The 27,993-nt window shown below is 39.5% G+C and overlaps 1 protein-coding gene across 2 annotated transcripts in view; it reads right to left on the bottom strand.

Annotated features, from left to right (window-relative positions):
* Window positions 1-27,405, bottom strand: part of SMARCA1 (SNF2 related chromatin remodeling ATPase 1) — a 150,499-nt gene extending 123,094 nt beyond the window's left edge. Inside the window, exons 1-8 of one of the 2 annotated variants that reach the window (XM_075184360.1) lie at window positions 27,167-27,405; window positions 26,962-27,075; window positions 20,816-20,902; window positions 17,355-17,521; window positions 13,929-14,029; window positions 8,966-9,066; window positions 6,744-6,923; window positions 5,933-6,088 (exon numbers count right to left, since the gene is read on the bottom strand). In XM_075184360.1, the coding sequence (XP_075040461.1) occupies window positions 5,933-6,088; window positions 6,744-6,923; window positions 8,966-9,066; window positions 13,929-14,029; window positions 17,355-17,521; window positions 20,816-20,902; window positions 26,962-27,030 (861 nt within the window). In that variant the 5' untranslated portion in view covers window positions 27,031-27,075; window positions 27,167-27,405. Of the gene's footprint in view, window positions 1-5,932; window positions 6,089-6,743; window positions 6,924-8,965; window positions 9,067-13,928; window positions 14,030-17,354; window positions 17,522-20,815; window positions 20,903-26,961 lie in introns of both variants that reach the window. The other variant, XM_075184359.1, reaches the window with a different exon arrangement.
* Window positions 27,406-27,993: the final 588 nt, after the last annotated feature.

Here is a 27,993-nt window from a genome sequence, read left to right as displayed (position 1 = left end):
CCATGAAATAAGGTGTTGAGTCCAAGTTTCTAGGTCAGTTTTAATCTTGGAGAGTAGTTTTGGGTAATTAACCTGGAAAAGTTAACTGTATTGTTTAGTGATATGGATGCCTAAATATTTCATCTTTTTTTATGCCATTTGAAGGGGAATTGTTGTGTGAGGGATGATCTAATTATATCTGTTAGTTAGAAATCAAGAATTTATGTTTTTGGGGGATTTGTTTTATATCCTGAGATAGCACTGTAGCGGTTGATGTCTGCAAAGAGGGGGGGTAGAGAGGATGCGGAATCCGAGAGAGTAGGAGAACATCGTCAGTGTACAATGATATTTTATGTTCGGATTTCCCTGCTTTGATTCCATGAATGGCCTCATTAGATCGAATCTGTGCTGCTAATGGTTTGATTAAAAGGGCAAAGATTAAAGGTGAGAGGGGGCAACCTTGTCGTGTCCCATTGGAAATTGAAAAGGGGGAGGATGTGACTCCGTTGGCCACCACCGTTGCACTAGGTGATTAGTATAGAGCTAGCAGACAATCTAATAATTTACAGGTGAAGCCCATTGACCTCAAGATTCTAGACATAAAGCTCCATGAAATTCGGTCGAAATCTTTTTCGGCGTTGAACGCCATGATCAGTGCTGGTCGTTTACCAGAATAAATAGAATGTATGAGGTTAATAGCGCGTCTGGTGTTATCCATGGCTTGGCGGCCTGGTATAAACCCTACCTGATCTGAACCAGGGAGGGGAGGAGGACATTCAATCAATTAGCTAAAATTTTGGCATATACCTTAAGGTCTACATTTAGTAGCAATATAGGTTTGTAACTGGAACAGAAGGTAGGGTCTTTCTCTGGTTTAGGTATGACAACGATAGTGGCCAAGGTCATCGCCTCGTTAAAAGTGGAACCAGTTAAGATTTTATTGATAAAGTCTGTCATGTGAGGGGCAAGGTCCTTATCGAATTTTTTGCAATTTTGCGGGGTGAGTCCATCAGGGCCTGGGGTAGTGGATGATTTCATCATCTTAATCACTGAGATTGTCTCTGTCTGGGTGATATCAGCATTTAAGAAGGCAAGGCCATCGTCTGAAAGTTGTGGCATTGAAAGAGAAGATAAAAAGGGTGTGATCTTCTCGTCACGAGCGTTGACAGAGGCTGGGACCCCAGGGAGATTATACAGTGTTTTGTAATAATCGTGAAAGTCTTGAGCAATTTGCACCGGGTCATACACTAGCTGAGAGTTGGGTGTTTTTTTAAGTTTAGTGATCAGTCTTCAAGTTTTCCTCTGACGCAGTTTGTTAGCGAGTATGGAGTCGGCTTTGTCGGCCCTATAGTATTGCTGATTTAGTCTTTTGAGGGTATTCGAAGCCCTGCGAGAGAGGATTGTTTTCAATTGACCCCGGACTGCAGTAATTTGTGTTAGAAAAGTCGCAGATGGGTGTAGTTTATGTTGGGTAAGCAGTGAGGTGAATTTATCCTCAAGGGAAAGGATTTCTAGAGATGCCATTTTTTTTTGCTGTGAAGGCTTTGCTTATCATTCTGCCTCGAATGGTGGCCTTCTGGGCCTCCCAGAGGATACCTGGCGCGATCTCCTCTGAGGTATTCAGTTCAAAATAATCTTTGATTGCATCCTTAGTTTCTTGAAGGGTTGAGTGAGAAAACAGAAAAGAGTCATCAAGGTGCCATCGGCGAGATCATGGTGCTAGTTTTATCAAATCAAAAGTAATATCTACTCCTGCGTGATCTGTCCAGGTGAGAGGGGTAATCCCTGCATCGAATATTGTTTGAGTGAGAGAGTGAGAAACAAAAATCATATCTATGTGAGAATAACTGCCATGAGGGGCTGAATAATGTGTGAAGTATTTCACGGTTCCGTTTTTAAGACACCAGGTGTCGTGTAGTGCTATATTGTGTAGACTTGGGAGAGAGTTTTTCACTTGTCATAATTGTTGCAATAAATTACCTTGTAGGTAGTCAAAGGCAGATGCCCTTTGTGTATCATGTGTATTCTCTCTCTTGCAAAATCTTGCCGCTTCCAGCTGCGCAACATCGCACGCATTCGGCCCTTCCTCTCCCAAGATGCCACTAAAGCTCTTGTCCACTCTCTTATTATCTCCCGCTTAGACTACTGCAACCTCCTCCTTACTGGCCTCCCCCGCTCTCATCTCGCTCCCCTTCGCTCCGCACTCAATGCTGCCGCTCGGCTCATTTTCCTTTCTCGCCGCTCCTCCTCTGTCTCCCCCCTCTACCAATCCCTTCACTGGCTCCCCTTCCCCTACAGAATTGTGTTCAAGCTCCTTACACTTACCTTCAAGGCCCTCTCCAACTCCACTGCTCCCTACATCTCCAGCCTCATCTCCATTAATGCTCCATCCCGCCCTCTGCGTTTGGCCAATGACCGTCGCCTCTCTTCCCCCCTGGTCACCTCCTCCCACGCTCGCATCCAAGACTTCTTCAGTGCTGCCCCCCTCCACTGGAACCAGCACCCCCGCTCCATCAGAACTTCACCCAACTTGTCCAGCTTCAAACGGGCCTTAAAAACCCACCTCTTCCTTATAGCCTTCCAGTCCCCCACTTAACTGCCCTCATTCCAGTCTCCCATCTACCTCCCTCCTCGTCACTCTCCTCTTTCCCTCTCCGTCTTTGCCTCCGCTCTCCCCCTTTCCTCCCCCTACCCTTGAGTCTGTCCGTCCTACCCTCCCCTTAGATTGTACGCTCCTTCGAGCAGGGCCTCCTCTCCTCCTGTTCTCCACCACCTTAACTCTGCTCTCCAGCTCCTTGTCTCTTCCGTGAGGCCCTTCTACCCCTCTATCTACCCCCGGGGGCTCTCACCTTTCATCTAGCTGTACTTTGAGCTTCCGAGTTACTGTGCTTTTTGTTAACTGTTCCGTGCTGTCTTACCCTGTACCGTGTTTCTGTCTGTCCCTGTACGGCGTGGCGCCCTATAAATAAATATTAATAATAATAATAATAATAATATTGTGAAGATAAGGCCTGTCTGCCCATTTAGCCCCACAGGTGGTAACAGTGACTTGGAGAACCTGCTTGGACTAAATGAATGGCAATTTCCATTGCAGAGCTTACTCACCATAAATCACCATAAGGTCATCATAGGGTGCTGGGCGAATACTCCCTCGGTCTCTGTGTATTACCCTTTCATCTCAGAGGAGCCGTTGTGGGCCCAGAGTCAAGTCAAGTCTGTCCGGGGCTGATGAAAGGTTTAAAGTTTATTACATACTTCACTATTTTTACCCCTTTCCACAGGATACACACATTTGGGAACATCTGTCCAAATTAGATACCCCCATTGTAAGGTTTTCTAAACCCACTTCGATCCCAATTCTGAATGCCACCTTGCATAAGGCTGGCTCTGACTTAAAATGCAAGGCCATTTCAAAGTTATATATTTTATTTTTGTGGCAGCAGGAGACTCCCTCAGACCCATCCTGGCTTTGGCCTGAGTTAATAACGCCTATTAAATGGTCACAACAGTTTCTGAGGGCCTTCACTCCGGTACATCAAGGTCAGAATTAATGACTTTGGCTGATCATATCAGGGAGGAGTCCCTGTACCTCTGCGATGCAGCCTTGGATGCCGGTCTTAACTTGGTCAACATGTCAACATCAGGTTTAGGTGCCCATAGATTTCTTTAGCCCCGAGCTAGAAAAGATAATCAGTCACACCCTCATTTCTTCCAGATAATGCTCTTAAAACTTAAGGTCCCAGGGTTCAGTCCTTTTTGTCCAACTGCAAGAGGAAGAGATACTTACTTAGGGGACAGTTTTCCACTCACTATGGATAACAGCAAAAGGGAAAGCAGGCTTTATCAGGAAAGAGACCAATCACTAAAACCTCAGATAAATTAATAGCATTACAGGCACTTTGTACACCTGGGATTTCTTGTTCGGAGAGCCTGTCTTCCCCTCTTCAGGGACCAGTGTTTCACTTCCACTTTGTATTCCTGGGTGAAAGGAATGATAGATCAGAGCTACAATTTAGATCTGTTGAAGTCCCATCCCAGATTTTTCACCATAGGTCTTCCCGAGAAAAGACACAGTCTGTTGTCATTCGATTTTGAGTTTCCTCGGGGGGTGGTTACCCCAGTTCCACATCAGCAGAAAAGATCGGGGTTCTATTTTAACCTGTTGGTTCAGAAATCAGATGGAACTATACATCCAATTCTAAATCTGAAAGACCAGAATATACATCCCCAAGTCAACAGATTCAAGATAGAATCTCTGAGATCTGTGATAAATGGCTTGGAAAATGATAAGTTCACGATGCCTTTGGACATCAAGGACGCAGACTTACATGTTCCAATCTTGGAGGGCCATCAGTCCCTCCTAAGATTTGCAGTCCAGTCTCAGCATTTACAGTTTTGGGGCCTTCCCTTTGATATAGCGTCTGTGCCAACAGTCTATACAAAGATCATGGTGGTAATGGCGACTCTCTTAAAAGCCAGATGCATGACACTCATTCCTTACTTGGACGAACGGGTACTCAAAGCTGGTTATTTTGTTTACACACAAATGACGGCTCATATTTTAGAATCTCACAGATATGACCAAATGACCAAATATCCAACATGGTTCCCACCCAGAGGATGATCTTCTTAGAGCTTTTCAACACAATTCAGAGAGATTTTTTTTTATCAAAGGACAAGATCTTATCATTGCAGAAAATATAAGATCTCTATTGGCTGTCAGATAGATATCGGTTCATCTGGTGGAGGGGCCAAGAAAAATGGTCTACATTCAAAAAGGTACAGTTTGCTTAGTTCCAACGAGGGAGTTCCAGATAGAACCACTATCGAAGTGAAACAGATCAATTCATCTATCCAGTCAATTCATCAAGTTATTCCCAAAGACTGATGAGAGACAACCTCACCAGGGGTTGTCCGTTCATGATTTGGATCTGCACAATTGAAACAGATGTCAGTCTACAGGACGGTGAAACTTCAGTGCCATCCACAAGGGCTATAGTACCATCCAGAGTCAAGAATGTCAATCAATGCTCTCTCCAGGGGCGGAACTAGATGTAATTTTTAGGGTTGAAGTGAAGCTGGTATACCATTATAATAGAACTATATCTGTTTTTATATATGTGTACACATTCATTTTTATTTTGATATTTTTTTGATGAAACGGATGCATTAATATGTATTGAGCGCAAAGACATTTTATTGTAGGAGTTTACTATAAGGCAAACGAATATTCAACTACGGAGCTCATTCACTGCTGATTAGAGCAGAGAAAACACAATGTGTGTCACACAAATTGGTACTTGAACAAGTTCTAAACAGGGTTGTGCTTGAGATATGTGCACTGGAGCCCTTTATTGGAATATATCAATTTATGCAATTATTTTCTAACTGCAGGGGTATTTAAAACATTGTGCTATCTGCCAATTGCATTATCTACCTGCATGATCGCTGATGTGGTTATGTAGGAGACTATAGTAATAATATATGGATGAAATAGTGCAATTATGCCCTGTGTATTAATAAAGATTTTAATTTTCACTAATTTATACCAAGAGTGTTTGTCAGTTCCAGCGCTGTGTTCTTTATTTGTTTGTCACTTTGTTGGGATCTCACCAATCCTTCACAGCTGCAGATCTGACCTTCATCTGAATCCATTTAATCATATCTTCCAGCGCCACTATTTTTAGAGATTTTGTAAATAACCTTTAATGTCACATTTTTTCAGTACTTACCTCAAAACAATAAACATAAGTGATAATAGTATCACCAAATGCATGTAATGGAAACATCTCTTTTCCATGCATAAAATATACCGCAACACACAGCCAGCTATATGCAGGCATATCTACAGGAGCATTTCTTAGGATTTTTGCCTTTATAGGAAATAATTTGAAGGCTAATTAAAAGGATGTTCATTTTCAATCCAACATAAATCCTTTGACAGATGACTGACCTTGGATTTTTCATTCTTTATTCTGTGTGCCTCATCAATGACCAGATATCTCCAGTTGAACTTCTTGAAAACAGATTTTTCTCTTATGACCATTTCATAGGAGGTAACACAGACATCCCACTCTCCTGGCATCATGACATCTCGTATAAAAGCAGCCTAATACACACAATAAAAGTCAACAAGCTGTACTTGAACAAAGAAACTGCTACTTTATACCTATTTATGTAAACTATATTTAGTTAAGCAGTAAAAAAACCTAGTTTAGAGTCTGAACTATCCTGGTGGCGCTGCAACACACATCGAGGTTGTGGCTGATGATGGTAAAGTCAAAGGAAGTTATGTACCAGAGTTACAAATTGTCATGCTGCAAGGCAGCTGCGCGAGTCATAAGCTACTATCTCAAAAATACCAGCTTTTGAATGTGCCCTGTCAAAGACTGTATACAAGTTGTATGCCATTGTTATCAGCTTTCTTATTGCATAAGCATATTGTTTCCCTTTCTCATATTAATAATAATGAAAGATACTGTTTTGCAAAGTCAAGAGAGTGCTCGTAGTTGCTTTCTCATCATACTGATTGTATGTGCTGCACTTGTGCTGTTCTTAAAGTTAACTTAAACAGGGAGGCACTAGGTTTGGAGTCACAACTATAAGTTATTTGGAGTAGTACATCAATGGCAGGAGTTTATTATGCCTTTTATTTGTTACATGATTTAGCCTTCCATAATATGAGCAATGGGTACTGGCAATTCTTTGTATGTTAATAATTAAATATGTATACTTATAATAGGAGAATTATAAAGCATTCTTACCCGTACATCTTTGTCACCAATAAGACAAACAGCATGAAGAGAGGGGACCCAACGTTTAAATTCATTCATCCAGTTGTGCAGAGTAGATTTGGGCACCAAAACCATATGTGGACCTGGAATGTTCCTATAGTGCTTAAGGTAGCCCAACAAAGCAATCGTTTGCAAGGTCTTTCCCAAACCCTAACATAAAAAGACACAATAGTATACTTTTGCAAAATAACATACATTCCATCAAGTTGTACAATATAAAAAACATACATAAATAAATGGTAGGGCTGTGTTAGAAGAAATAAGCTAAAATTATATTTATATGTGTTCCCAATTGTAGAGCACAACGGAATTTGCTGGTGCTATAAAAATAAATATTGATGATGACAATATTTATTTATTCTAAAATGTGTGTAAATTTAATCAAGCTAAATGGGCTATAGACAATACTATCAGTTAATAGTGAAAAGGCTAAAGCTGGGTACACACTACACTGTTTTCGTCCAATAATCGGCTCAAACAGCCGACATACGACCGCTCGTTCAAAAGTCGGGTCAGTGTGTACAGTGACACGATGGTCGAAAGTCTGCCCAAATGGACGATTGTCGCCTCATTTGGTTGGTCGTACCGTTTAATATTTTTGCTCCAATATCGTTTCCGCTGTGTAGTGTGTATAAACTTCCGACCGATCCACGACAATCTTCCAATACTAATTTTTGATGTCAATCCCAGTCCCACGTGGTGCGGAATCCGCACATCACAGGCTTGTGTTTTGTATAGATGTGTATTGCACCTGTCTGGCTGCAGACCGTTACACATGTATAAAGCACGTGGGTTGTTGTCCTGTATCTCCTGTAGCAGGGGCATATGAGAGAACGTGTCTCTCCTCTTGAACCAATCTTTGCTCCAACAAGATCTATTCTTTCTCCTTCTTTCTCTTTGGTTCCGTACCAGCAGTCTTCTTGCCACAGCAAGCAGGAGAAGTGCAGTTGCTTGTTCTTGTTCTTCTGTAGCCATTGTAGGTTTACAAATAGGAATGAATGAAGGGACAGTGTAGCCTTCTGTTTTTAAGCTGTTTTGGGAGTTAACTATAGTGAAAGCTCTGCCCCTTTATGCTAATGTCTTTGGTATCTCATACATTTCCCGCAAATGTCACTGCAGTGTGTACGAAATTTAAATCATTGTTCACGACAACATGGCTGTAAAAAGTCGCTAAAGGGACGTCCGCTCTTCCCTTTATCGTCCTAAGCAAGGCTAGTGTGTATGCAGTCCATGGACCGAGTGATCGGACCATCGGTCGCATGTAAAATCGCTCGGCATAAAAAGTTGGTCGAAATTTCTGTAGTGTGTACCCAGCTTAAGTATGAATTGCTTACAGCATCATAAAAAGTGACAGGCCATTTTAAAAACAGTTGCAGCTGAAGACTCTTGTTCACAAACTTAGTTACACAAAACAGCTATTAACTGTAAGCTTTTAAAGGTTATACTAAAAGTGCCCCACTCACAAGATTTAGGCTTTCGACAGCAGAGAACTGTTGCAACATATTTAAACATAAATTACAATTATACACAGTTCTAAGATGGTATCCCTTCTTAAAATAAGCCTGATAGCATTCCACTAGAGACTAAAGGGTCCTATGTGATCTCAATGGGTGTGCTGCCATCATCCATATAATGCACTAATTTACGACCCATGAGAACTAGCCTTTCAGTCCAAGCATTAGAGGACGATTTAATTAACAGAGAGGTGCCAAAGTAGCATCACACTGTGTTTCCACATGTTTTGGCAATGATCTTGTTATTTTATTGCAAAATTTTACAGTAACTGCTGGTAAAGCGCACATAAACACAGCAAGTGAGGGTAGTACAGCACTTACCATCTAATGCGATCAGCCCCTAAGTGTCAGGATCTACCAGTATATGAGTACCTTCAGTTAATTTAGCATCAAGATTACTTTCTTCTATACTGCATCTTCTCAGACGTTTAGTAAATATAGATAGCATGCATCTAGATCTGAATCCTATGTAACATACACCTTGCTTATTACTAGAACATTGAAATATGCACCACATTAAATACAGACAAGACTGCAAACCTTTTAGTACTAATCTTGATGTTAATGCTTCTTGTGTGTCTAATGGACAAGATCAAGCAAATATAATGCATTTAAGGGACAAATGTTTCAAACGTGGACATGCATCTACCCCAGAGCTAAATTTCACATTTGATTTACCATTTCATCTGCTAATATGCCATTAATGCCATTTTCGTACAAAGAGATCATCCAGTTAAGGCCTCTGACTTGGTAATCTCTCAGTGTTCCTCTTTTTACATCTGCAGGATAAATATTTCAAAATGAGTTAACATGAATAAAATCTAACCAAAATAATGTCATTTTTTTTCTTTCGTCAGAAGTGTGAGCAGATGATTTAGAGAAAGGAAATGCTCATGTACAATTCACCATCCTTTTCTAAATTAATACAATAACTACTGATGTGGTTAATGAATGCGAGAGTGACTTGTTCATCCAAGTCTGCATTTTACATACTGTAGCAGCACAGAGAGTAGGGGATACAATTTTCTATATAAATAAATGTTGATGATAATGATGATGATTGGTGCTCTTAAAGATTTTGTATGGTGCCCATATTACAAATGCCTGGATGTGCACTTTGATCTACTGTTTTATTTTTTTATAACCAGGACATGCATGACCATTTCTGTAGTACAGGGGATATTTCAGGCCCATTTATGGATATGAAAGGCCCTACATTGTCTTAATGTTTTCCGCTATATCTCCCACATCATAAGACAAATTTGGCACCTAGCCTGTAGTACACCAGACCTGCTTCACTCATCAACAGGTGCAAAATATTTTAATTCTGTAACAACACCAATCTTGTTTAGCAAATGCTTGTGCAATCCCATCTATCAAGGTGCACATATCAATTCATGACATTAGATAGGTGTGCTGCAAATTATTAAATGTGTCCAGGCGCATCCTCAAAACAATACACTTATTAAAACACTCAGTTTTACTAAGGCTAGGCACACATTTACTTTCCGAACCAAATATCAGTTTCAGGTAAGGTTGCCAGATCAACGAATTAAAAAATATATAATTGCAAACTGGTAACATTTAAACAAAACTATTCTTAGACAGCCCTGTGGGATGTTTTAATGTGTGTCCCTGATTTATCAGATAATTGTGTAAGCCTCACATGCAGGAAATAAAGCAGTAGATATTTTATCGTATTGCACTTCTATTTTGTCCACATTTTAACAAAACACTCAATTTTTATTAGTTTTTCAAATTTAGTGAATAAGGGTAAAAGACGATTTCTCACTACCTGAATAAGAAGCAATGTTGGAGAGGAAAGAACAAATTTCAAGAGGACGCCCAACGTCATCAGAGCCCACATTGTTTGTTGAGATAAGGGAGTGAGTCTGGTTGTAAAAGATCTTGACCATAAAAAATTTTTTTAATAATGCACAAAAGTAAAACAGAGAAAAGGTGATATTTTCTGTTGTGAATTTTGAGCCAACCACCTTCAAGAAATATAATACGGAACGCAGTCTGGTTATTTCTATGAAAGGACAAAATCTTACTATGTTAAGATTTTATACTGAATTCTGGGAGAAATCATTTTAAGAATCAAAGTGAAGATCCAGAAACATGACAAATGTGACTGTTTAAAGAGAAAGCCAAAACCAACCCATGCTACTTCCATTGCCAAAAAAAAAGAGTTAAAGGGGCCGATTCAATTCTGCCGCGAATAGCGAGGCGTTAACAGTATTACCGTTAATACAGTGATTTTAGCCTGGATTTCATCTCGCCGCTCAGGGAGCGGCGAGTAAAAATCCACCGTTGAAATTACCATATTAAGGGTATTTATGCGCAGTATTAACGGTAAAACTGCTAACACCGCGTTATTCTCAGCAGAATTGAATTGGCCCCAAAGAATTAGCTAAATCTCTGAACACCAATGTCATCAAGAAAAGGAATTATTATTTCTCCCAGCCAGTGTAATATTGTCACCATGGGAAAGGTATGGCTAACCTGTACAAGCACTCAAAGTTATGAATCCACACCAAATTATAGTTTTCAAGGCTGAAAATAATTCCTTGAAAGTCAAAAAAAAAATTCTTTAATGATTTTCCCAAATGGGAAAATGGAAATGCGTAATATTCAAGGATGCTAGAAACTCCCTAAGCCCCATTGCTGACTTATCATCTTAGCTCTATATTGGTCCATTTAAGGATAAAAAAAAAAGCTTTTGGCTCCAATACTTTATGATAGAATACAACTTTCTTCTGTGTCTACTTTTATGTAATGAATCAAAACAAACTACTTGTTTCTATAAGAAAAATCCAATCAAGTTAAAATGTTATCTTGCAGGCTGGTTGTATAGGAACTCCAGGCAGGAAAGAACAGCCATAGCAGAGGACATCAAGCTTTATGTAGAAATCAACTGATACTAAAATTATATATGAATATCTAATGAAAAAAGACCATATATCCTGACAAAGCCAAATGGTACCTCATTGGTAGTGAACCATGAAGGCTGATGCAGAATGAGTACTATGCCAGTTTGTATAGCATATCCTACGTGAAATCATGAAATGCTCAGAAAGTGGGCGCAGCACATGCACCCATGCAGATTTGCATGGAAACCTCTTTTTCATGCACCAAGAAAAATAGGTCTTCCAGACCCTATCATAATTCTTCACCAAACTGGCATTATTGAATTAAGCATGGTCTCAACAACCACTGCCAGAGAACCCTTTTGAGATAAGAAACACGACTTTGACCGCAAAACCATGAAAAAGAGCCACTCTAAATTTAGATGGAAATAGTCCCTGAAGTAACAAATTCTATCTTAAAGGCAGTCACCAAGGCTGGCGTACCCACCTTTTCAGACATCCACAAACCACAACCATCATGGCCAGTCTGGTGCTACCGGCAGAACCTCTTTCCACCTTAAGAGAATGAGATAGAACATTTCACCAAAGGAAACAGATAAACCAGCTTAAACTACGACAGGACCAAATTGCATTTACCGAAAACATAATTGGACCCTGTCCCTGAAAAAACCCGCTGCACCTTGTGGCTCAACTAAAATGCCTTCATGTTAACATCCAGTTGACCCCACTTTCCACAATCTGATGAAAAACTTATGGGTATACAGATCCTTCTCCAGGATGAGAGCATGCCTGCTGAGAAAAACTGCCACCCTTTGGCTATCGCTGGGTTGAACACTGCCAACATTGCTGGAACATTATGGTCTACTACATGCAAGATCATGTAAAGTTTCACTCATTGCAAGGATCTCCTGATGCCTCCCTGAAGGTTGATGTATGCAATCAAAAAGACAACCCCTGTTCAGACTGTCAACTCGCAGGAGCAACTGACGAATATAGAGGACAGTCTGATGAGCTAACTGTCCAGGATATGGTTTGACTTGTATCCTTACAATATTATGTCCATATGGAACTTTCTAGAATGAAAATGAGCAAACTGAATAGCTCGAAAGTAAGACCATCCAAGAGCTATATGCAAAGGAGGACAGATGCCGATTAAGAGCCAACAGAGACATTACCAGACTGAAGTCTGTTTTGTCCTTTGACAAGAATACTCTATTCTATTGAGAGGAGAACAGCAGGCCTAGAAAGACAAGCCTCTAATTAGGAATAATGTTGAATAAGCAGTCATTTACAATCCACCCCTGGGACTCAAATGTCTGTGCTGTCTCTTGTACATGAACTAGAATAAATGTTGGAGATTCCATCTTGTTCAAGAGAAGGATTGTCACCCATTTGGACCATTGGAATGGCAGCCAAGACTGCCCTGATCTTTATGAAGACTTGCAGAGTTTTAACCAGATCAAAAAGGAAGTCAGAAACTGGAAAAGTAGTGACATCGCTATAATTCTGAGATGACATGGACGACCTTCCAGAAAGGAACCTGTGGGGAGCATCTCTTATGTCTGTGGACATCTTGAATTCTTCCTGTTCTATGCAATCTTTTACAGATCTCAATCCTTCCACTGAATCTGTGTACTGAACATGAGAGTTTAGAAAGTTGAGACTAAAAATGGGCTGATCTACCTTGTTATTGGACCAGGAAGAGATTTTAGTAATGGCCTGAATGGCTCCCTCATTGCCTGATGTCTTGTCTGGTTTCCAGGAAGCCCAGTAGTAAAAGACATCTAAGTAAAGTTCCAAGAAGAATGATACTGCAAAGCCGTGAGTCTTCGCGAAGGCAAGCCATTCAAAAGCAGATCTTACCACTTTCCATATTGACCCAACCCAAAACTAAAATGGGTCTGAGAGCAAGCCTAACCGCCACATTATATACCGAAACATGGTCTCAACCATACAGTCCTTGCCATCCCTAGAGGCTGCAACAGTAGGAATCGGAATAGCGTTGCTCTTATATAAGCTTGCAATAGGGGCATAAACCTCAGGATGAAACTCCCACTTAGCCGTGTCCTCACTGGAGGAGGATAGACGGTCTGTAAACTGCGTGAGACCTGGAACCTAGTAAACCTAGAAGGAAAGAGGGAAAGAAATTCAAATGTTTGTTCTTCCTAATAAACCACAAATTATCAGGCACACCTGATTCATCACTGTCCTGGAAGTCTAGTGCTCTCAGATGTTCACTAAGGGAAGTAATTTCAATACTGGCTACACCAGCAAAGACATAGCAAGATTGAGTGACTATGTGCCTTTTTTGTGTAGTTACCTACGAGGAGAGGGAAAGTGGGTGAGGAGTTAAATTTGCTGCATTTTTAAAATACCAAACTCAAGGGGGTAAATTTATCAAACTGCGGGATGCCTATAGCAACCAATCAGATTCTATCATTTTGTAGAATTTACTAAATAAATGATAACTTGAATCTGATTGGTTGCTATAGGCAACATCGCCACTTTTTCAAACCCGCAGCTTAATAAATTTACCCCCAGGTTCTCTATATTCCCAGGTCTCCGGTTTCCCCAATTGGATGATAGAGAAAACACGATTAAGAAGGCAAACAGTAAAGTGTACAAGGGACCTAAATAAGAAGAACGTAGAAATATGACAATAATTAACATGAGACGTTATTTTAACATTCTTTGTGGTATATGCATGACAAAAACACTTTCAGATGCCCAGTTTGCAGATACAATACAGAGACAATAAAATTCTAACGTACAAGAAGGAGACTCTTCAAATCGCACACACACATTGGAGGTTTTGCGACTTTCAGATAGCAATTCTTCATCTTCTTCTTGCTCCGTGCGTCGATGTCGATTGCTACAATAAGAAAACACATTTAAAAATATTTTTCATCTATTATATGGCTACTGGCTTAAGTTTGATTAATCACATAAAATGTAGAAAGAATCCCAGTGCTGTCAGCATCCCCATAAAAAAGTGAATGAAAATTTTTTAAAATAAATACTTCATTTCTTCTGTAATCCTTTAATGTTTTCTCTCTTCTTTTTTGCTCATTATTTTCCAAATGTATAGATCAACATAAGCAAAACATATATACAAACATAGTGTAATTCCTAAAAGAATACATTAATATGGTGATCAAACTTCATCTATGCGAACAAAAATGTAAAATAAAAGTGTACAAATCTTTCCAGTGTTTGTGCAGTCCTTTCGACACACTTCCAAAGTGCTCCAAGTGATGGTGTATGTTTTCCCAGAAGTGCTGCTCTCTTTTGGTGATTTACTTACTTGAAATATTATTTCAATTGAGCCTTGTAGAAGATTTTATGGATCGATATATCTCCAGAAGTTGTCTTTTCTTTTCTTATTCAGTTCCCTCATTGACAGATATGAAAACATATGTAAAGGCGGATCTAGTGTATTGTTTTTTTTAAAAAATGACATCATTTTTGATAGATATAATGCACACTCATAAATAAAACAAATCATTCCAACAAAATATGTGCAAGTCTTCCTAACAAATAATAGATAAGAAAGTCACAGTGTACATCAAGATAATAAATTCCCTGGGGTATTTCAAGTCCCTGGACATTAATTTCAAAAGATGTTAGGACTGGTAAGAGGACTGTCACAAATAGATTAACCCCTCTCCTCCAATGCATTTCAAATCTTAATGTTGGTCTTTTTTAAGGTGGATGGGGTGGAGTTGCAGAGGGTCAATTTTACACTCACAATAACCAATCATGTTACAGGTATAAGTAAAACAAAAGTAGACATACAAACAAGAATCAAATACTGATATGCAAAGTACAAAATAAATATTTTATTTGTATAAAATCCAATATAGTTATAAAGAACATTTAACATTACTGTATGGCTATTCCTTAGGATATATTTACTTCCGGTCCGTGATACCAAACCTCATTATGTACTCACTATATGAACTGCGAAAATATTTTCTTTATGGAATTACAGTATGTTTGTATATATTTTTAAGTTCACTTGTTGACCACATACATGGGTTAATATGAATATTTATTTACCCCTAATATATATACAAATACAGAGATACAGAATATATAATACAGCAGATTGTACATTACCGACTCTGTACTTGATGGTACATGCAACATTTCAACTTTGCATGCTGTTTGATAAGACTTTAACTTATAACCAACAATTTAAAATCAAATAAAGCAAGACCATAAAACAGGTGCAGTATATAGTAAATATACAATAGATATGGAGCAAAAAGGACAAACATTTCCTTCCCTATTTCCTAATGTTGTCACTATCAAAAATCACCTTCAACCAATGAATATTTACTGAAGATTCCATTGCACTGACAGTGATGTCGCGGTGCAGATAAGTAGACAGCTGTAGTCGATAGACCAAACCAGTAGGAGACCTCAGGGGTTTTATACCCATGATATTTACTTTAAGCAATACAACACTTCAATGTTACCAGTTCCTTCACAACTACTCCACTTGAGGGTCTAGTACAGGTGCAATAGTGGTGCAATATACTAGCTGTGCAGTTGTCAGAACTTATCTGTGCATTGGGAACACCATCAGTCCATTTGAACATTTGAATCTTCCACGGAAATTCACTAAGGGAAGTAATACCAATATTGACTACACCAGGAAAGACATAACAACATAGGGTGAGTATGTGTCTTTTTTTATTATACATGCTCTACATATGTTCCTATTGATCATTGCTGAGCATATGTATACGTATTAGAATTATTTTTACTGTCTTATTCAGTTTGTTTAGAATCATGTAACATAATGGGACTTGTACCCTTTGCTTTGACCTAGCGATGTTCACTGACCCCCGTGTTTTGGTTTTGGATCTGTATTAGCGTCATACTTTGATTTTGTTTTTGGCAAAACCGCCTCACGGGTTTTGGTTCTGTATTTTTAAAAAAAATGCACTTATGGAATCCAAAGCCTGTGAGATCCAACGACGCAACAATGATGTTTGCCTCGATTCAGATCCGAAGAAGCGGGAAGCTCGCTACTCAGATTGGCGATGTTCAGGGGGGGGGCTCGGTTTTTGGAAAACCGAGCCTGAGCATCTCTTATTTGACCATTTTTACCAATAAGTGTTTGATGATCTCTACCGATTTGGATACATGCCTATCATAGCCATTCAAAATATGCAGTCTGGGCTGGCTGACAATTGTTATTGTATATATATATATATATATAACAATGCTGATGATATTACAACTGTATCCTTCCTTTCCTATTATTCCCTTCCACGCAGGGTCCTAGCAGTGTCTACTACAATGTATACTGAAATGAAAGATGACAGGTCAAGTACAGGTGCAAGGAACTTCTTGTGTAGCTGCAGAGTGGGGTATAGCCTACAACTGACATATGACAGATACATAATATTTTAATAGGCATAATGACAAGCAATGAAGGGGTATACTGCTTGGAGTGACATTCATAGGCTTAGGGGATAACAATCTATGTTGATAACAAGGATACTGTAAATACAATTTGATTTTATGAGTGCATCCAAGTTAGTATCCTCCATCTGCAGCAAAAAAAAGAGAGCTGTTAAAACATTAATGTCAGCTGCATATCTGGTTCTGAGGCTAGGAAAAAGTTAGTCACCTGTCAACCTGAGGAAGCTCTCATCAGGGTCAAGAGATTGAGAAAACAATAACTCACCCACCAATACCAGGTTGGGGAAAACACTACATATCCACCTAGCTTCCAGGGCACATTTGAGAAATATGTGTTCAAAGTAAGGTGTCCCACTGCTACAAAGGAAATACCGGTACTTAATGATATATCTAGGAATGATCAGTCTGAATTTTATCATAGTCTTGCTAAAGTAAAACTGTTTTTGTATCTCAGTATAGTAGTTCATAAACGTTAAAAGCCTTGCCAGTACTTTATTTTGAGTACAGGTAAAGAGTGAACATCCACCTCTACCATGGATGTGCTTTCAGTCTCATCTTGTCTCAGATAATGATGAACAGGTCCTAAAGGTGCTCTGCAGAACCCGATACCAAGCTGCAACTGTTGGTGATAAATTATTGTTTATACAATTTTAATTCTATTATATAGCGATAAACAGATAGAATTAGATACATCAACCTTTGAGTTATAACATTTACTGTATGTTTGTTCCATTGCATTCATAAAATATAAATTTACATACTCTCCAGCAGACAGCAAAGTCTGTTTTTCATCTTTCTTTATCCTGGGGCGTCCTAATTTCACTTTGAGGGGAGAAGTTGGAGACTTCTGTGAAGCAGGCTGAATAAAATGTGCGAACAGCTCTGTTTGCTTCAGGAGGAATTCAAATCTTTTGGAACAGTCTGTTTTCTAGAATACAAATAAACAAATAGTACTTTTGCAACAATTTCATCATCAAAGTGACAATTTTCTTATACATATACATTCATTGAGCAATCCACAGCATATCAAGATCTATTGTGCTGGATCATTTTAATATCTCACTTAGGGCAGGTATCTTTTTAAAATTGAAATGAGCATATAAGGGTTAATTTAGAGTTGGACACAAGGGTATTTGTGCACTGTAATTATGTGCAGTTTACTCAAAATTTGTTGCACTGCACATGGACATAAGCTGAGCCAGTGTTTTGAGCAGTATTTATCTGACAGTTGCAGCCTCTTACACTCTGAGATGCCATCAGGGGTGTGCATGAGCATGTGGAGTATAGTAAGTGCACTTTAGTTACACTATTTCAGCTGTGTTGGTATTTTGGTTTCTACAAAATGTTTGAACTCTACTTACATAACATAAATGATGTGCCTACACAAGACAGGTGCACAGTCTGCGTCTTGCAGCTTGCAACAACACAAAAGACATGGCAGTGTGTGTCTTTGTTTAAAATATTGCCAGTAAAGCTCTAGGTAAAATGGTGGCACTGTCTAAATAAAGAACAATCATTTGACTCAGGAAATAAACCACACATACCACCAGAGGGCAGCAACATACCAACAGTCAGGGGAAAAAATATCACCATATTTTACACAGAACTGCATCTGCAATACTAAATAAGTTTATGCTTCAATAATATTCTAAAGGGCATATTCAATTGTGGTGTTACATGTAAAAGTAACGGGGCGTGCGCACTATTACCAGCGTAAATACCGTTATTACAGTACCTTTCACGCCGGATTTCAGGGAGCTGCGAGCTGAAATCTGGCTTAATATTACCGTAATAACGGTAATACTTTTAACGTTGTGGGAAACGGCAATAATTGAATATGCCCCGAAAACTGTTGTCGAATACTGATTTTTTACTCTTCACATCATCATGATATCATAAAAAAGGACATATAAAAGTATATACCTTCAAAATGATTTATTTGTTTTTACATCTGGACACAAACATTCAATATTGGAATAATTTCTTCTCTACATTTTGTGACGGAACACAGAATTTTTGGCATGTATACAGAGAGATTTGTTCAAGGTAGGAATTTCAGTTCACTATGCGAAATAGGTGAGATGCTGCAAATAAAATAAAAACAAAATGATCTGCACTGTAAGGGTATAATCTCATTGATACCCATGGTCCATTGCTCTGTTCACATTGTGAGCAAACCTTAGAATAGTGAGTGATAGATCACTATCAGGGTAACACCTGCACTGGAATGATCTCCCTCGCTCCATCCGTCTCGCTCCCAATCTGTGCTCCTTCAAACGGGCACTCAAAACTCATCTGTTCCTGAAAGCCTACCAACCATCCACTTAACCCCTCATCCACTCTGCTTGTTCTCCCTCCTCTCCCCTGGTCAGGGGCGGATCTAGAAATTTTTTCTACCCCGGGCGATATAGGGGGGGGGGATTTAAGCCCCGCCCCCCTTTCTAACTTCTAAGGCTGCCGGCGGCTGCACAGTATGTGCAGGTCCGTTAGGCAGTGATAATGTGCTGTCCCGCTGCTCTGATTGTGTTTAAAACACAATCAGAGCAGCTATGATTGTGTTTAAAACACAATCAGAGCAGCCGGGCAGCACATTATTACTGCCTAACGGACCTGCACAGTGCGCCCCACCCCCCCCCCCTGGATCCGCCACTGCCCCTGGTCCCTTTTTCTCCATTGCATCACTGCCTCCCTTCGTGCCTGTTTTGTCCATCCTCCCTTAGGATGTAAGCTCGTATGAGCAGGGCCCCTCTCCCCTCCTGTCTTCATACCGACTCTTCTGCTCCGCCCTCAATCCATATGTCTGCCCGGAGTTTCCAAAGCATTGGTACTTAGTGTTTATTGTTCTGTGATGTTTTACCCTGTATGGTCTACTGTTCGTATTATGTAAGGCGCTGCGAAAACCCTGTGGCGCCCAACAAATAAATGATAATAATAATAATAATAACACCGTCAGCATTCATGAACAGTCCCATGTCACAACATGCGATAGTATAGTCCTAATATTGATCTAAAAGCTGCCTACTTAAGTCATTCATGTTCAGGGTTGTCATTATTAACTTCAGAGAAATACTTTTGGATCACAGCAAGATTATCCATTGTTCAACAAGCAATTTTATTACTTAATTATTATTAGTATTGTTGCTATTATTACTGTTTACTTTCATAGCACCACCATGTAATGCAACAGTTCTCAGGGAATATTGTCATTAACATCAGTCCCTGCCCCATTGGAGCTTACAACCTAAATTATCAGCCACACGCAGACACACAGACTGGGGTCAATTTTAATCAGCAGCCAATTAACCTACCAGTATGTTTTTGGAGTGTTATCTTGTATTATCAAGGCAAAAGTAAACATAAAAAGTCAACCACAGTTGTCCTTACTGTGATCACAATGAGCAGTTTTGTACAAATTTCTGGTTATAAATAGTACAAACCTACATTCTCTCTGGCCTCTGGTAGGTCAGGAAACAAACTGTGAAAACCAAAAGTAAAGGCAGCCGGAATATAACTACAAGTTTACTTCCTGTCTGCTTCAATTGTGAATTATTGTATGAATACTAGAAACAAGACATTAAACTATTATGCTCTAGGCCAGGTTTGAAGTGCATGATGTTGCCCATCACTGGCTTAGAACAGAGCATATTAACTTGTTCTGCAAATAGAAATAGAACTTGTCATACAAAATTATTCTGAACATGCACTTTAATGTAAAAAAATATTACACATGAAGAAAAGTGGGACCAAAATACAATACAAATTATCACAAAGAAAAATATATACTATTTCTAAGAAAAACGAGCACGCCATTGTGGAAAATAAGTATGATGTGTTTTTCATTATATCTGTACATATATTGGTAGGTACATAACATGTTGGGGTAGAAATAAAGGTTAGCTCTAATTAACTGTCAAATGCATTGTCACTTTTTCTAAATTACAATAACCTTTTGCTTTACACTACACTAACAGTGTAGAAGAGGTTTCATTTTGGAATACAAGCTAATCAGCCAGAAGCTTAACCAAAGCTTTTGACAGAGTTGACATAACCTAACATTGGGTGTTTAAAGAATGGGTACTGACAATTTCCTCACTTGCTCTAACACTAACTTTCCTTGTAACATCCTGTCAGTAAAAATTGTGCTTCCTGCTATTGTGTTCCCTTAAACCATTTAATCTGGGACACGTTTAACCGTGTGTTATCCTGATAACATACTACTTACCATCTTTTCTTCGTATTCTGGATCTACTTCCTTTTCAGCACGCAAGGCTTTAAGAGGGAGCTTCAGCTGAAATGGGGGGTCATTTTTCTAGGATAAAATAAATATGAGAGAATTCAGAGAATAACACACTGTACTTATTGTACACCGTAACAATACATTATGTGTAAACCTACAGTGCTTAACACTGAAATATGTTTTGAACAGTTACTTTCCTTAAAGTACAAATAAAGCAAAAAAAAAGACAAATACAAATAAAAGTCAGAGAGGCCATATTATCACATACATGTGAAAAATAGGTGCTTTATACTGACTTGTATCAACAAATTACATAATGAACTAACAGTAACATATTACATGGCACAAAAGGGGGATGGGGATTGGTTGGGAGCATATAGGCATGCGGCAAGTCTGTGCCGCATGCACAGCTTGGGGCGCTGTAGGAGACTCAGGCTTCAACGATTATACCTCTTAATATTAGGCACTGTGATATAGTCTAAGAGCAATAAAAGTATTCGGGGCGGGCTTGTAAACCTCAGAGTAATATGCACATTTAAAGTAGAGGGCTGAACAAAGTCACATTGCTGAGATCTAAATTTTACAGTTGCCCTTTACAAATATATATTTTTTTCTTAGCAAGCCATGCAGAAAAACTGGGTGAATCATCATTAGTTGAGAAGGAAAATGGCCCCTTCTTGCTAATAAATAGCTGAAACAAAGGAAAATTCCATTATTTGGCATGATTTGTTTACACTAACTATAAAAACATGGCTAAGTGGTTAGCACTTCTGCCTGACAGCCTCCTGAGTTCAATTCCCAACCATGGCCTTATCTGTGAGGAGTTTGTATCTTCTCCCCGTGTTTGCGTGGGTTTCCTCCGGGTGCTCCGGTTTCCTCCCACACTCCAAATACATACTAGTAGGTTAAGTGTCTGCTATCAAAATTGACCCTAGTCTCTCTCTCTCCGTCTGTGTATGTTAGGGAATTTAGACTGTAAGCTCCAATGGGGCAGGGACTGATGTGAATGAGTTCTCTGTACAGCGCTGCGGAATCAATGGCGCTATATAAATAAATGGTGATGAAATACATTGTAATAAATTAGTAACTATTTATATAGTAATGACCATGCTTTACAGTAAACCTTCATTCTCCAAACAGGCGAATCACTGCTTATGAGACATTCAATCCCTCCTATTCTCCTGTCAATGTAGGAAGAATTTTACATCCCATCGCTTCTATGACCCATTTGCCTATTGCAGCTGTTTGGGTGGCAGGTGGTCCTCCACATCTACAATAAGGGGGGTATTCAATTGTTAGCGAGATCCCCGGAAAAACGAGCGCTCAAAATATATTAGCTTTAATACGGTAATATGCGCGTAAATACCGTTAATACGGTAGTTTACTCGCTGCATTTCATCTCGCAGATGAAATTCAGCGAGTAATTACCGTATTAACGCTAATATTTTTAGAGCGCTCGTTTTCCGGGGATCTCGCTAACAATTGAATACCCCCCTAAGAGTGCTAGACTCGGACAGTGGTCTCCCTGTATCTGTTCTGCTTCCCGCATGCCACAAAAAGAATGTCATCCCTCATTTATGCCTTTATTCATGAGTGTGAGGGGACATCATGACTGTCTTTTTACCTGTCACTATAGAACAATTGAACATTTTTACTATATTGGTAGAACTGTGACTGTAAATGTGTATAAAATGTATTCTACTGAACATACAGGCCAACGTTCCATTTATGGCACCTCGTTTGTATAGGACCAAAATCCTTTGTGGGGGGAAAAGGCTCTTTACAACTACCCTCATGAACCTGTTGAATGTCGGTCCAGTTTCAACCAACTCCTCCGACGAGAGGGTGCAAACTTTACAAACCCAGACACAGCCACCCTGACGTGGTAATTCAAGCAGCATTCAAGAGGATCATATGCAGCCCTGCTTATCAGACTACTTCCCCTTTTCTCCATCAGTTTGGTTACCTAGTTTATGGTCTTGATTTGTTTCCCAAACTTTACACCATCCACTGTAAAAACAAAGGACAAACACAGCAGTCCTCATCTACAGAGGGCTTTAGGCCTGCTTCCATCCAAAGTAAAATATATATCACTGTGCATTGTAGATCTTCCTCCTCTACAACAAACTCTTCCTTCTCCTGGTCTGCTTAACACAGATCTTTCTTGTTTTCTCATCCCCTCTAATAGACAATTCAGCATCTCTTTAACTGAGACATTCTCTCTTTACCCGACACATTCTCTGGTAGTTCGCCAAAAAGTTCAGGTCAGCCCCCTTGTCAGTTCAGCCTCCCCTCCCCGCCCCCATTACACGGCTAGGCACGGGAAATCTAAAGGCCAGGAGACAAATCAAATGGTTCCCAGCTTGTGCACTGGGAAAAGGAGAAGCAAAGGGTTTAAAGAGATTCTTGCCCACTAAGGGACCTTATGGTTGTGGGGGTCAGGGAAGCAGGGGTTCTTCCTCCTTTGAGGAGGGCCAGAAGTAGCAGGAACCAAGTGCACTTTATGTGTTTCACTTATTGACACGATCCTAGCCTATCAATGACAAAAAAATAAACCTGAAACATATGAAGTATTTAAATTTTAAACCTGGTAGACATTCACAATAAGGCTACTGTTTGTGTTTTCAGGAAGGCATATATGACTTCCTTTGGTAGCATCGCTTAAATTCATTCATTCACGCATGAAAGTAAAAAATTAATTGTCCTTGATTTTACTCAAGATTATCTAATGTACATAAATGTATTTTCATATTAATCTCAATTATAAGACAATATGTGTGCTTTATTAGAAATATAACAAAGATACATGGTTTCAACATAAAGGGGGGTATTCAATTGTTAGCGTTAACGCTAACAAACGAGCGCTCAAAAAATCTTACCGTTAATACGGTAATTACTCGCGGATTTCCAGCTCGGCGAGCTGAAATTCCGCGAGTAAACGACCGTATTAACGTTTTTTGCGCGCAATATTACCGTATAAACGGTAATATTTTTGGAGCGCTCGTTTTTCAGCGTTAACGCTAACAATTGAATACCCCCCAAAGATGTAGGGCCTGATTCATTAAGAAAAGCTAAAAAAAGGAGTAACTTTGCACCTTGGCAAACCATGTTGCATTGGAGGGGGAGGTAAATTTAAAATGTGATGAAAGATTTATAGTTGGGATAGGGCATGTCCTAGATCAACTTTAAAATTCAATGTACAACTAAAGCTATCAAGTATTTGTCTGCTACATGAAAAAAACAGCCAGTATTTAACTTATGTGCAAAATAATAATCTAATATGCACCCATTAATCGTAACATGGTTTGTCCAGGAAAAAATGTACTCCTTTATTTGTCTTATTTTCCTTAATGAATCAGGCCCAGCATGTTTTCACTACTCCTTCCCCGTGAAGCATATTTTCCTACTTTACCAGGCTGAGGATACCAGATATTGCATATATTGTATACTATATATAAAACTAGTATTTTGATCTACATATAGCCAGGAATGGATTTAGCACATGGTAACTTAAATCAACAAAACCATATACCTGTTCTATTTGTGAATTCACATAAGTTGTTGTGTTTATGCAATTCTTTAATGTTCTGGGATAGTACACCGGCCTTAGTTGAATGGTTGTGAGCATACACTTAGTAGTTTGCCTTCACAATAATACCTGCTTACACTGTGTATTGAGGAATGCGTGAGAGCCTTATAATAGGGAAATAAAGGGGCAGATTCAGAGCGAGGTGATGTGTCTTCTGAACAGACCACGGATACACGTTGCGACAGAGTTTTTACAGAAATCTCTGCTCACTTTCCCTCACGTATCATAAAGGTGTACAGAAAAATGAGAGATATCTTACTGTAATAGCCGGCAATATGCACATCTGACCATCGAGGCAATATTTAGCTGCACATCGCGATTCATTAAATATGCCCCAAAGATGGATATAGTTCTATTAAATTTAATATCCAAATAATTACTGAATTATGTGCAGTTTGTTAATGTGTACTTATCTATATTAGTATCTCAGTTGAGACATATTTATGAACATGTCTATGGACCATTGTCTGTAGATTTATACCGGCTACAAGCAGGCTTTACTCTAAGCTGGTTATGGCTGTCTTGCTGCAGCCACATGCTCAGTACCCATCTCTCAATGACAAGTCTAGTGAAATGGGTCGATAACTGTATAGTGTTCAAAGTGAGTGCTATGTATAGCTCAATGGACTAACCTGGGCTTCACCATTGAAAACATAGACCCTGTGATGTCAGCAAAGTGACATGATTTGGGATTTCACTAACTGATGAGAAGCCAGACTGATGGATGTAAGAGTGGCTGACATGTTTGTGGCTGTAAGTTCTAATTTTCAATGAATCGACCAAAACTGGCAGAAGTAGATACCTGACTTCTGGTTATTAAATAAATAAATAAAAACACATTCAAATAAAATATAGACTAAAATTAAACCATACTTGCCTACTCTCCCGGAATTTCCGGGAGGCTCCCGAATTTCGGGGAGTCCTCCCGGGCTCCTGGAAGAGTAGACAAATCCCCCGGATTGTATAAAATGCCGATAATCATGGCAATGAATAGCAGGGGGCAGGGCTTAATGGTGTCATTAAGCCCCGCCCCTGTTATTCAATGCTGTGAATGTAGGCATGGCTATAGTGACGCCCCCTCCTACCTCCTGTCACATAACCTCTGCTCCTGGATCTTAGGAGCAGAGGTTTCATAAGTTGGCAAGTATGAATTAAACTTTACCTTTGTTTCCAAGCCTTTTTGCTCAGTCATATGGTATGTAAAAGTACAAATATTTGCTATCTCTATACCCAGGAGACATAGCAGATTCATTTTCGGCATAACGTGCTGAACTTGCACTAATTGAGTCAAAGTAACTATAAGTAGAATCATTGTGCATACTGTTTTGTTTTGTTTTTATTTTCACTAATTTTTCCTCATATGCTTTTAAAATAAAAAATATATTTATTTCACTATCCTACCTAAACAAAGCCCTACCTGTCTGTAAAATTCACTTGGGAAGATAAAGTTACTTTAAAAAAAAATATTCTGGTTTAGCGGACACATAGCACAACTGTGAAAAGTGTGCTGGTCACAAAGGTCCAGAAGGGTTTACAGAACGGTCCACCTAACACGAAGTTCCTGGGAGAATTTGGAATGGCGTCAAAGGCACATTATTCGATTGGTGTTTAAATGAACCAATCATGTGCGTCAACACTCAATAAATAGACTTTAACATTGGTCCTGGGAATGCAATAGTGGTCATAAGCTTCAGGTGGAAAACCCTGTAAAACAAATTTCTGAACAGCAGTTATTTTTACTCTACCAAAATACTATCTCTATTTTTAATGTGTCCGGTAAGTTGTCACATGAAATCTATCGGAGACATGGTTACTTACAAACAGCATCTTAATCCAAAATCAAGGAAAAGACTGCAATCATCCATACATAAACATGAAGTATTACACTTAGAACTTTTAATAATGGCATCCTCAGAAATACATTAATTTTTAAATAGCAAGATGTGTACTTGGGTTTGTCTTAAGTTTTAGTTTCTATTTAATACATAAGTGCACTGCACAGATTTATCTCACAAGACCTATCAAGTTATATATATGAGTGGGAAGAAAATGCTTTCATTGCATAGTCAACTTCATGGTGATATTGCTCCTTTTTTAATAAGTGCCACTGTAGATTCCTGGGAGATTAAATGGCTTCCTTCAGTCTCACAACCAGGATGCTATGGAACCTGCTGACACCTGAAATTCAATACAATCTGAAATTCCAAAAAGAACAAATGTAATTAGATAGAAAAAGAAAAGTTTAACAGATTATAAAATGGTAGATGAGATCATTTAAAAAGTTTGAGTAATTATGCATACAATGATGCTATTACTATTTGTCACCAATTATTTAGCAGTAGCAGTAAACTTGTGTTTTGGAGTAAATTGACTATGCCATACATGGGCCTGCAGATGTCATGCTTCCCAGGGCCCTCGAGTGGGGAGTGTTCCAGCCTATTAGGACATACTAAAGGATTCCCGCCATTGCCATCTCCCTGATGACACACGGTAGGTAACAACTGCACCCCTCCCTCACATACTCCCGCCTTTTTTCTTTTACCTCCTCGGTAGGTGTTTCTGTCTCTTCCCGTGAAGTAGAAGGCATTTCCTCATCTGAAAGTCCCTCCATCACGGATGCAACCGGGTCTACGGATCCTCCTTCCAGTCTATATCCCTATGCATGCAATACGGTCATATAGATAAAAGGTATCGCTATGAACTGGAAATAAGCAACGTCACATCACAGACAGAGGGGGGGACTGTACCCGAACACACGCCCACCCCGACACGGTACTGACAGTCGCCAGATTGACAAGCGGAGGGCGGTCCGGTCAGTGGGAACGCGCAGCTGGCGGCGGGTCTGCGCCTCCTGTACTGAATTACGCAACCATAGTCCTGGGTGACGTCCTGTCCTCCAGCAGCAGCGGCTGCAGGAAGTTTACACGTTATCTTGTTGGCCGAGTGCCCATTGCCAGCCTATCTGCTGGCATATGTAATGGGTAGGAGTCGTAACAAGCGGCTAGAGACTTCACTCTCTAAGTGCTGTGTGGGATCTTACTCCACACCAACATGTCTAAGCGCTGTTGTGTTATTACTTGCTAGTTCCCTTAATAGCAAACATCTTCAATGAAGACAGTATTTTGAGCTGTGGAACAATGTAGATTCCACACAGTTAAATAAAACATGACATGTTGATCTATTGATACTATAAATATTTTTATAACAATGTGTAACACTAGTAAAACATTTACAAATGTATATATATTACTTAAAACAAAAATACTTAGAACACCTGGTATGGCAAAGAAAGTAAACATTGTGTATACAACCTAAATGTCAATCATATACAGTTTACAGCTACACAACACCTCAGATAACCATATCCAACCCTATATAAATGTATGGGCACTGAGAGGTGGGGGGACACACCCAACTACTCGGGCTTCCTTGGTGGCCCAGCCATGGTGATTATAAGGAGCCCATCAGAACTAGATTGGGGTTTCTGTTAATAGAAAAGGCTTCTTACTGATCCGGGGGTGCTAGGACAACACTGACTTGCAGGTGCTGCACACTCAGACTGGGGGTCAAGATG

The sequence above is a fragment of the Mixophyes fleayi genome, chromosome 9 (genome assembly GCF_038048845.1).
Source record: "Mixophyes fleayi isolate aMixFle1 chromosome 9, aMixFle1.hap1, whole genome shotgun sequence".
In the NCBI taxonomy this organism is placed as follows: domain Eukaryota; kingdom Metazoa; phylum Chordata; class Amphibia; order Anura; family Limnodynastidae; genus Mixophyes; species Mixophyes fleayi.
Note: the sequence above shows the minus strand (reverse complement) of the source record. Positions and strands in the feature narration are given on the sequence as shown.